The sequence below is a fragment of the Hibiscus syriacus genome, unplaced genomic scaffold (genome assembly GCF_006381635.1).
Source record: "Hibiscus syriacus cultivar Baekdansim isolate YM2019G1 unplaced genomic scaffold, ASM638163v2 tig00110258_pilon, whole genome shotgun sequence".
NCBI classification, from domain to species: domain Eukaryota; kingdom Viridiplantae; phylum Streptophyta; class Magnoliopsida; order Malvales; family Malvaceae; genus Hibiscus; species Hibiscus syriacus.
This window is the reverse complement of record NW_024062649.1, coordinates 649986-662500: the sequence shown is the minus strand read 5'-3', so window position 1 is coordinate 662500 and position 12515 is coordinate 649986. Positions and strand designations below refer to the sequence as shown.

Sequence of the window (12515 nt, the reverse complement as noted above, 5' to 3'; positions counted from 1 at the left end):
TAAGCACATCAATTATTCTTGATACTGTTGTAATACATAAATAAATAAATACCACCATAAATACATGTTTGTCTCCTTTAGATTCTTTCAATGATGATTTTGAAGGTGATTTGTTCAACTTATGCAACCAGAATTAAGAAGTGAATATTCGTGAATTATCTCGGACCGGATGAATGATAAATATCATAGTTTTGAGGTTTGTTTAGTACGATTCAACTTGAAATCTTGGTAATTTGATATAATTTCAAAATACTACAAATTATCATTTTTTATTTATTGGATTTAGTTACTAAGAATTCTTCAGGGATTAAAATGTTCAAAATGCCCCTAATAACCTGTATGATGGAATTATTCCTATTATATTTGAATCTTAAATAATCCTGATGTAAAAGTTTCCATATACCTTCCAAATGCAACATAATCCTAAATGGTCCTGCACGTCAATTTTTAAATGTTTGATGAGATATGTTAGATATCGAACCGTTTTAATAAGGACATCGTATATGAAATCCGATCAAATCTACAGAGTTTCATGTTTTCCCTTTCTGATAACTTTCAAGTCTCTCTTAAGAATATCTAGACCCTATAGTGTGTTCCTTGTGCACTATATATAATTGTTTTACATACTCCGAAGTATGACTGTTTTATCTGTTTCAATTTTCAGAAGAATTATCTGATGGAAATTCTAATCTCTGATTTACTGATTACAACCATGTTTACCTGATATATGTTCTTTGGTTTCTTATTTTACGGAGAAATATAAATATGTCTGATGCTACTAGTTACTATATGTAATTGTTTTATTGGGATACTGTCTTGGTAGGATTCTGGAGTATGGATGTTTAGTTTTGATCAAGCTGATAATTCTTTGTAGACCTCAGGCAACCCTTGGATGGGCTCGAGGCCCAATGGGCCTAGGGTAAGACCTTATAGATCCTAAGGCACTCCCTTAGGATGGTTCATTTGCTTTGTGCTTAGGGTATGTCCTTATGGACCATAGACATACCCCTCAGGTGGCTCCTATGCTTCGGTTAGGGTAAGTCCTTATAGACCCAAGGTTCTCTATTAGGTTGGTACTTATGCCCAATGGGCCCAGGGTAAGGCCTTATAGATGCAATTATAGGGAATTGTATATCGATGTTAGATTCGAGGGTACTACTGTGATTTTTAAAAATCTATTTTCTTGAAATAAACTATTATCACTCTTTTAAACTATGAGTATGCTTATTTCAGGTTTCGTGGGAACACACTAGATACCCATTTTTAATCTCCCAAATCTGTATCTCTAAATGTTTTCTCTGTACTGTAGGTTTCCCAATGGTTACTTGAAGAATTAATTCAATTAATTTAAGCTCATCATATAAGCATTTATATGACTGGATCACTAAAAGAAAATGTTATGTTTTACCATATATCTGCTTGCCCTTTAGCATCATCTGGTAGTTCTGTATTACCGAGTTTTTCTAAAGCTCATTCTGTTACTCACCATTTCAAGTTAAAAGAAAGGACCATGTGTTGCTATCGACATCAGATGTGAGTTTTTTCGCTATTGCTTGCAGAGTACGATACCAGTATAATTAGGGTCATATAGATCACATTTTGTACATATATTAAAGTTTGAAATTTATTTGATACCGGATGTTATTGTGTTTCCAATTATAAATTGTTTTATTGTTTTTATATGTTTTAACGAAAATTTTATTTTTCCTAGATTTTTATTATGGATCGCTCTAGTGACCCTAATGTGACATCTAGGATCGGATCGGGTCACTCGTATCGTTCCAAGAGGGTTACACGACCAATCATGCGAAAAAAAACCTCCAAATTTTACTTATATTAGTGAAAACAAGGATAGACAAGGGTGGGTGAAAAATCCTTATCCTTTAAAATCCCACGGTGACCTTACCATTTCAGTCCCAAATTAATTTTTACTCTTTTAGTCTCTCAACCTTTACATTCTCATAAAACAATCATCTTTCTAGGCGGAACTGAGTCCATTTCTCTTCCAAATGAGGCTTTTGATATGCCTCGAGGGTTCAATTAACATTCTAAACCGACTAAAGGCTATTCTGGGTCAATTCTTATAGATTTATTCAAACTTTCGACCGTCTCAACCAGAGAGAGCATGAATTAAGAGTTGAATCCTTTTATTGGAGATGCATAGGGGTTTATATATTGATCATGTATACGTGTTGGTATCGGACTAATGATAATAATTGTTGTCTATAAGCCTACAAGGTGAATGAATATTGAAAAGTCAATGGCAAGTGGCCAACTTGGCCAAACTTTCAACCAAACTTTCAGTGATTTTCGGTTCAACAAGTTGGCAACCGAAATTGTTGAAAAGATGGGATGGTAAAAATCTCCCAATTAGTCCCTGTACTTTAGGGTATTTACAAGATTAGTCCTTAAGCTTCAACTATAACTACCCTAACCCATTTAGCTTCAAAACCATCCCAAATCATTCTTGCTTTCTCCCAATACTTGAGAATTTAGAGAGTTTTCTTGAGAATTGTTTTCTCCTTTTTATCAAAAGAGAATTGTTATTGTTTTCTCCTTGTTAGATCGAGAGAAGTTGTAATTCCTATTTTCTCATAGTGAAATTCTTCTATCTTTTCCCCGTGGTTTTTACCCTATATTATTTAGGGGTTTTCCACGTAAAATTTTTGTCTTTTTTATCTTCATTTTTATTTTCTCAAATTATCAGTTGCGATTTTGCTCTATCCGATAGCCGTATTCCGCAACAATTGGCATCGGAGCCAGATTTGAGTGTGCAATATCTACTTATTATCTTTGTTTGCCACCAAAAGATGGATCATCCAACATAAGAAAGTAAGAAGGTATTACCCATTCTTTGAATGTTCTAGAGAACTATTCACGATAGTGAAATAGTGGGAGCTATCCGTAATAGAAGCTATGGCAACGAAATTTGATATTGAAAAGTTCAATGGGGAGAAATTTCTCATTGTGGAAATTGAAGATGAAGGCCATCCTGAGGAAAGACGGTTGTCTAGTGGCTATCAGTGAAAGGTCGGTAGATTTCACAGATGACAGCAAATGGAACGAGATAGACGAAAATGCTATGGCAAACTTTCATCTAGAATTAGCAAATGAAGTATTGTCAAGCATTGAGGAGAAGAAGACAGCTAAGGAGATATGGGATCATCTCACCAAACTGTACGAGGCCACATCGTTGCATAATAAAATTTTCCTTAAAAGGAAATTGTACACTCTCCGTATGCCAGAATCTACTTCAGTGATGGAGCACTTAAACACACTGAACACTTTATTTTCGCAGCCTACATCCTTAAGGTGTACAATAGGAGAACAAGAATGTGCTGAACTTCTACTTCAAAGTCTACCTGATTCGTATGATCAACTCATCATCAACTTGACAAACAATACTGTCACCAGTCTAGTCTTCGATGACGTTGCAGCTGCTGTTCTACAAGAAGAAAATCAATGCAAGGGCAAGGAAGACAGACAAGTAAATTTGCAACAAGCAGAAGCGTTAACAACGGTGAGAGGGAGATCAACAGAATGTGGCCAAAGTAGCAGTCACAAATATGGTAGATCAAAGTCGAGAAGCAAGAAGAATTTAAAGTGATACAACTGTGGAAATAAGTGTCACTTGAAGAAGGATTGTTGGAGTCTAGGTAAAAACTCCAATCCACAAGGCAATACCGCAAACACTTTAGGTGATGGAGATGCTCTATGTTGTGAAGCGTCAACCACTATGGAATGTAGAAAGAGATTTGCAGATATATGGCTCATTGATTCGGGAGAAACATATCATATGACCTCAAGAAGAGAATGGTTCCATCATTATGAACCTGTCTCAGGAGGATCTGTGTATAGTTGCAATGATCATGCCTTAGAGATCGTTGGCGTTGGAACCATCAAATTGAAGATGTATGATGGAACAATTAAAGTTGTTTGAGATGTGCGGCACGTGAAAGGCCTGAAAAAAAATTTATTATCCTACGGATTGTTAGATAATAATGTAAGCAAGATTGAAACACGGAAAAGAATCATGATAGAGTTCCGTGGAGCGCTTGTGGTGATGAAAGGCGAAAAAATAATAGCAAACTTGTACATGATGAAGGGAGAGACTTTGCTAGAAGCAGAAGCATTTGTTGCCTCATGTAGTTCAGATTCTGCAATGCTTTGGCATCAGAAACTTGGACACATGTCAGAACAATGAATGAAAGTCTTTGTGGAGCAAAAGCTACTTCCAGGCTTAACAAATGTATCACTTACTTTGTGTGAGCATTGTATAACAAGTAAGCAGCACCAGTTAAAATTCAAAACATCAAATTCTAGAGGCAAAAGTGTTCTAGAATTGGTTCACTCTGACGTATGGCAAGCACCAGTTACATCCCTAGGCGGAGCAAAATACTTTGTCTCATTTATTGATGACTACTCCAGGAGATGTTGGGTGTACCCTATTAAGAAGAAGTCAGACGTGTTTTCAACTTTTAAAAACTTCAAAGTGCGGGTGGAACTTGATTCTGGAAATAAGATCAAGTGTTTCAGAACAGATAATGGAGGAGAATACACAAGTGAAGAATTTGATGACTTTTGCAGGAAAGAAGGCATCAAAAGACATTTCACAGTGGCGAACACTCCTCAATAAAATGGAGTGGCAGAGTGGGTGAACAGAACCTTGTTAGAAAGAACAAGAGCAATGTTGAGGGCTGCAGGCCTAGAAAAATCATTTTAGGAAGAAGCAGTCAATATCGCATGTTATTTGGTGAATCGAGCTCCATCAACTACAATAGAGCTGAAGACACCAATGGAGATGTGGACTGGTAAACCAGCTGATTATTCAAACCTCCATGTATTTGGAAGTATAGTGTACGTGATGTACAACTCCCAAGAAATTTCAAATTTGGATCCAAAATCCAGGAAATGCAAATTCTTGGGGTATGTTGATGGTGTAAAGGGGTATCGCTTGTGGGATCCCACTGCCCGCAAAGTGATCATTAGCAGGGATGTTATCTTTTTAGAATATAAGCTACAAAGAAAAGAAGAAGATGATAGCAATGAAAAGTCAGAGACTACACAGATACATGTGGAAAAAGAGTTTAAACAAGGAGATTCTTCTGAAGCAGAACCATCACATGATGAACAAGAATCAGAGAGTTCTGAAGCTCTAATAACTCGTCAATCAGATCGTGTAAAAAGACATCCCAATTGGCACTCAGATTATGTTATAGAAGGAAGTATTGCATACTGCCTTTTAACAGAGGACGGTGAGCCATCAAAATTCCAGGAGGTAATAAACAGCTCAGATGCTTCACTATGGATGATGACGATGCAAGAAGAAATCGAAGCCCTTCATAAAAATAATACATGAGTCCTTGTGCCACTACCACAAGGAAGGAAGCCAATTGGTAACAAATGGGTCTTTAAAATCAAGCGAAATGTTAACGATCAAGTGGAGAGGTATCGTGCAAGACTGGTGGTCAAATGATATGCTAAAAAATAAAGTATTGATTTCAATGAAATCTTTTCTCCTGTGGTTCAACTAACAACAGTTCGAGTAGTCTTGACAATGTCTGTTACATTGAACTTACATCTAGAGCCTTTTCTTCATGGAGATCTTGAAGAAGAAATTTATATGCTCCAGCCTGAAGGTTTTGAAGAAAAAGAAAAGAAGAACTTGGTTTGCAGGTTGAACAAATCTCTGTACGGTCTAAAGCAGGCGCCGAGGTGTTGGTATAAAAGATTTGATTCCTTCATTATGTGCCTTAGATACAACAGATTTAATGCAGACCCTTGTGCTTATTTTAAGAGGTTTGGTGATAACGATTTTGTTATATTACTGTTGTATGTGGATGACATGTTGGTTGCAGGACCCAAAAATGATCATATTGAAGAATTGAAGGCACAACTGGCTAGAGAATTTGAAATGAAGGACTTGGGATCAACAAACAAGATTCTAGGGATGCAAATTCACTGAGACAGAAGTAATAGGAAGATTTGGCTTTCACAAAAGAATTACTTGAAGAAGATCTTATCACGATTCAACATGAAAGATTGTAAGCCAATTTCTACCCCTCTTCCTATTAACTTCAAATTATCCTTCAGTATGAGTCCTAGCAGTGAAGAATAAAGGATGGAGATGTCTCGAGTACCGTATGCATCAGCAGTGGGAAGTTTAATGTTCGCTATGATATTCACAAGACCAGACATTGCATAAGCAGTGTGAGTGGTTAGTCGGTACATGGAGAATCCAGGCAAAGAGCATTGGAATACAGTAAAGAGGATCCTGAGATACATCAAAGGGACCTCAAATATTGCATTATGTTACGGATGATCAAACTTACTTATCAATGGGTATGTCGATTCTGACTATGCAGGGGATTTGGATAAAAGCAAATCTACTAAAGGATATGTGTTCAAAGTTGCTGGTGGAGCTGTAAGCTGGGTTTCAAAATTGTAATCAGTTGTGGCTATGTCCACAACAGAGGCAGAATATGTAGCAGCTACACAAGCCAGTAAAGAAGCAATCTGGTTGAAAATGCTATTGGAGGAGCTTGGGCACAATCAAGAGTATGTCTCTCTATTTTGTGACAGTCAAAGTGCCTTGCATCTAGCAAAGAATCCAACAGTGCATTCAAGGACAAAGCACATATGAGTTCAGTACCATTTCATTCGTGAAAATGTGGAAGAAGGGACGGTAGATATGCAGAAAATCCATACCAAAGACAACATAGCAGATTTCATGACGAAGGCAATCAATGCTGATAAATTTACTTGGTGTCGATCCTCTTGTGGCCTATCAGAGACATAAGCAACATGAATGGTACAATGTAGAAAGAATGGTGTGAAGATATGATTGGTCCAATCAAATCTTCAAGTGGGAGATTGTTGAAAAGTCAATGGCAAGTGGCCAACTTGGCCAAACTTTCAACCAAACTTTCGGTGATTTTCGATGCAACAAGTTGGCAACCGAAATTGTTGAAAAATGGGATGGTAAAATGTCTCAATTAGTCCCTATACTTTAGGGTATTTACAAGATTAATCCTTAAGCTTCAACTATAAATACCCTAACCCATTTAGCTTCAAAACCATCCAAATCATTTTAGCTTTCTCCAAATACTAGAGAATTTAGAGAGTTTTCTTGAGGGTTGTTTTCTCATTTTTATCAAGAGAGAATTGTTATTGTTTTCTCCTTGTTAGATCGAGAGAAGTTGTAATTCCTATTTTCTCATTATGAAATTCTTCTATCTTTGCCAGTGGTTTTTACCCTATATTATTTAGGGGTTTTCCACGTAAAATTTGTGTCTTCTTTATCTTCATTTTTATTTTATCAAATTATCAGTTGCGATTTTTCTCTATCCGATAGCCGTATTCCGTAATAATGAATGTGATTGTTAATCGGTAAATATGGCTCTTGCCAGATCTCTTTAGTATATTAAAAAATCTTCTCAAGAGATAATGACTGACCGAAAAGAACAATGTTCTAAAAGTGTAGTTTTTTTTTAACCAAAAAGGTAGAACAATTATTATAGATAAACTAATATTAATAAAATCCCAATAATTTAAACATAACATTTAATATTAACTTACATATATATATATATATATATATATATATATAATATATATCAAAATTATTTAAGAACAAGTCCTATCATTCTTGTTTCTTCTGGACGCATGCATTTACGTTTTTCTAGTGCATTGCAATCAATAATTGCTGTATGCATATCCTAGTGGCAGTATAGCACTCACGTTTTTTCAATGCAAGAATATATAAATGGTATATGATATCATCCTTCATTAATCATTTGCATACCGATAACATAAACAATAACTAATAATAATTAAATAGAAATAATTAACATTAATCATTCACTTGCACGTCTATATCAACTTTTACTAAGAACAAAGATATCGCTCTCGAAACTTATTAAAATTTTCAATCTTACTTAGGTACTACCTAATTTCGTAGCATCCTAACGTAGGAGTAGGTAGGCAACTTCATTCTCCACATTCTAATATGATATACACCTATATCTCGTAAATAATTAAAATTTAACTTATAAATAAATATTTTTTAAACTCACAATAAAAATATATAAATCGTACATGATAACATTGTTATTAATCATTTGCTTACCGATATGTTAAACAATAACTAATAATTGTTCACTTACACGTCTATATCAACATTTACTAAAAACAAATATATCGCTCTCGAAACTTATTAAAATTTTTAATCTTATTTATGTACTACCTAATTTCGTAGTCTAAAATATTACCTAGTTTCATAGCCTCCTAACATAGGAATACAGTACCTATGTGTCACAAATAAATTAACCATATATGTTTCTATATACTACTTAATCTTGTGAATTGCTAATATGATAACATGATAAACATATTCATTTTTCATATCGTAGCAAAAATATTTTTTAGTAAAATATTAAAAAAAATATAATTTATTAAAAGAAATTTTGATTCACAAAAATAATTAAGGGTAAACTACATGCTTAGTATCTAAATTATCACTTTTATTCCGTTTTAATACCTGAACTTTTAATTTTTTTCAAAATCATGCCTAAAGTTTACCTCTTTGTTTTCTAATGCATATTTTCTATTTTTTTATTATGAATCTCAGTTATGTATTTTTACTCATCTAACTATATTAAATCTATCTCTCTAACTATTAAGAATTACAAAATGATCTTTCGACTATATGTCATTTCTTTGTTAATTCCCTTGACTATTAAAAGTTAAAAAAATGGTCACCCGAGTATTCATATGTTCTAAACTTGTCTTTTTTGTTAAAAAAAACTGACGACAGACTTAGCTGGACGTTAACTTATTGATTGGGATATGATAAAATTTGATCTCATAATCTCAAACGATTATCTTATCATAATCTCAAGCGATTATCTTATCATAATCAGCGTGTTTGAATGAATTTAGAACATATGAATAGTCGGATTATCATTTTGTAACTTTTAATAGTCGATAGACTCAACAAATTAATGTGTCCTATAGTCAAAGAATTATATTTCCCACTAACTATATCTCACCTTTAATTTACGATGAAAATTTATGATAAAATGTAAAGTTTTGTGGCCTTAATTAGCATTTACTATACATCTATGTAATTCCTAAATGTATTTATATTCTAATATAAATATCTTAATGAACTCAAAGATATAGTCTAAATATGTAAGGTGATTATTTCTTCTTAGATGAATCGGATTTGAATGATAATGTTTACATGAATAAGATAAAACCTAGATAGTCAAGAGTATATGAGAAAAAATAAAAATATTTCATTTAAAATCAATATCAAATGAATTAACGAGTAAACTAACTACTTGAAACAATTCATTTTAAAATATAATAATTTTCTCACTCTTGTTTATTTTTGAATTAATCACAGATATCTGATCTATTGATCGATTAATTCAGATCACAAAGACTAATCACGGGCATGACTCTTCTAACCCAATTTGTTCTATTTGTAAACATAATGGTTCCAACTTCTAACCTTGTTTAAGGAATTTACTACCTCATTCCACTAGACCAACTAATTATGAATTCTCTTATTTTATTTTTTAATCCCATTATAACAACTGTTTGTTGGTTCTCTTGATTTTTTTTCCAATACCCATCTAATTTTGTAAAGTTTGGAAATGAACATGTTTTAGTTGATGAATAATATTACCCTTGATTATCGTTATAAATACCTAGCCAAGCTGGTTTGTGGTAAGCAAGCAAAAGAGCGAAACACACCAAAAGACGATCCATTCAAATTTTAATTACAGAGCGAAAATGGCTGTGATATTGCCGAGGTTTATCGTCCTTGGACCCGTCGACAAGCTTAATTACTTGAGCTATATTCGTGATGGCAAAGACACTGATGGGTATCTCCGATTTTTTGAAGATCAGGCTGAGAACCCGTATGCGAAGTTTGAAGTGGAGCTTTCCGATACAAATGGTCTGGTGCACATAAGAAGCTGTCAAAAAAACAAATATTGGGTACGAACCAAAAATCTTTCCCTTACAGGAAGCACAAGCAGCCAGTACTGGATCACTGCCACCGCCGACAAGAAGGAGGAAGATCAATCCAAGGAGTCATGCACGTTGTTTGAGTTTATCTCTGTAAACCCTGCTGTGAATACGGTCCGAATCAGGCATGTCCAATCACAATGCTATTTATGCTTATGGAGATGGAGCAATCCGACATACACTCGTTCTGTGTTGGCAAACTACAAGACTTATGATGGTCAAAGCGCTGATATCATCACGATTATTAATTGGAGTACGTTATTGATCCTGCCTAGGTACGTGGCCTTCAAAGGAAACAATGACAGGTACTTGTGTCTTCGTTCTATACAAGGCCACCCGTATTTGCAGTTTGTATCTGGGGACATCGGTGATTCAACTGTGGCATGCGAGATTATTCCTACCAACGACGGCAACATCCGGATCAAGCAGGTTTCTAACAACAAGTTCTGGAGGCGTAGTCCGAATTGGATCTGGGCAGACACCGATGACACCAGCAGCAACAATAAGGACACCTTGTTTCGCCCTCTCAAAATTGACGATAAGACCATAAGTCTTATGAACTTGGGCAACAATCGTTTCTGCAAAAGACTCACAACCGAAGGCAAAACAGACTGCCTTAATGCAGCAGTCGAGTCTGCTGCTGGCTTATCCCGACTAACGGTGGAAGAGGCTATCATAAGTCGAGAAATTTATGGTATCAACTATAGTATTGAAAATGCCAGGGTCTACGACGAAACAGTCCTCGTCGTAGCCAGGACTTCTGCTAGCAACTATACACAAGAGAGCAGCACTTTACAAGTGAATCTCTCGTATACAGATACCAGTACTAGAACATGGAAGACTAATTTTTCTCTGACGTTAGGTATGAAAGCCACTATGGCGGTCAAGTATCCGTTCGTTGCAAAGGGAGAGATCGAAATATCGAGTGAACTTCAAACAGGAGTCGAGTGGGAAGAGACCTCAACGTTCACCGTTGTTAAAGGAGCTGTACACACAATTGAAGTGCCGCCGATGACTAAGACGACGGTTAGTCTGGTGGCAACACAAGGTTGGTGCGATGTTCCCTTCACATTTATGCAAAGGGACACTCTTTACAATGGGAGCACCGTCATAAGTGAAGTTCAAGGTGGCACTTTCACCGGTGCAAATTACTCCAGGACCGTCTTTGAATCCAAAGAAGAGAAGCTGGAGTGAGTTAAACTATACACACAACTTCAGCAGAAGGAATGTGTATCTGGTGTGTCTGCGTGTAGAATAAAATAATGTTTCATTCATGGAAGCATGCGTTTACGTTTTCTTTCAGTTAATTGCAGTTAATAAATGTCGCCCGCATAGCCTAGTAGCGGCTTTGTATCTCTATGTTCTGTAATGTGAGAATTTATAAATCATGAATGTTATCTTTGTGTGTATGGAGATAAATGTATTTTTACTTTGATTATAATGTATGAGCTGGTGTGGTTATAAATTTTATCGATCTATTTTACAAAAATTGAGAATTTAAACTATATATTTTAAGGGTAAACTACACCAATGGTAAGTTGAGTAAGTTTTAGTTTTTCGTACTGATGTTTCAAAATTAATAAATTGGTTATTAATGTTATCGATTTGTAACAAAATGATCACTAACGTTATCAATTTGTAACAAAATGATTACTCCACCATCATCCCCATTTAATTGATGACGTGGCAATGTTAATAAAAATGTTCATTTTTCATTTTATCCCTAAATTATTGCTAAAACATTAAATTTTTCGTTGAACAATGAATTTATATAAAATTTACCCTAAAAGCTTTCTAATTTTCATTTTTTTCTAAATACCCCACCACCTCCATTATATTCGAACCACATTCCTTACAAAACAAAAAAACACACTTAAACAACTAGGACTAGTTTCCTTGGTATTTGTTTCAACCACACTTAAACAAATTATCTATATTTAGACAATAAGTTTTTTTTATTAATCTGGGGTATGTACAAGGCATCTATAGTGCTCGAACCCGTGTCTTCGGGAATAACAACAATTCTTTTACTACGGAGGCCATTTAGTATGTACCAATAAGTTGCCTCCTCTTTTGTTGCAAAATAGGAGTGAATAATTTTGTTATTTTTTATGTTTCATTATATATTTTAGAAAACTAGTAACCACGAACCAAAAATCAAAAATCAAATGCTCAAGAGAGAATAGAGCATAAGTAAGTACTTTACTCCAACATAACGCTACAAGATAGGAACAAAACGTTGAGTTTCAAAGATTAGTATTGCAACTGAAGAAAGTTTTAGACTTTTAGGTTTTGTTTAAGTGTGGTTGAAACAAATACTAAGGAAAGAACTCCAATTGTTTAAGTGTGATTTTTCGTTTTGTAAGAAACGTGGTTCGAATATAGTGAAAGTAATGGGTTTTTGAAAAAAATGGAAATTAAAAAAATCGGGGTAAATTAAATAGACAATCATTTTTTGGATAATTCATTTTTATTAC

General features: G+C 34.7%; 1 protein-coding gene across 1 annotated transcript; it reads left to right on the top strand.

The window, feature by feature from the left end:
* Positions 1–9801: 9801 nt before the first annotated feature.
* On the top strand, positions 9802–11232 carry LOC120115179. The gene has a single exon (XM_039135949.1). It carries the CDS (start codon positions 9802–9804, stop codon positions 11230–11232), a length of 1431 nt encoding a protein of 476 aa, XP_038991880.1.
* The last annotated feature ends 1283 nt before the right edge of the window (positions 11233–12515 follow it).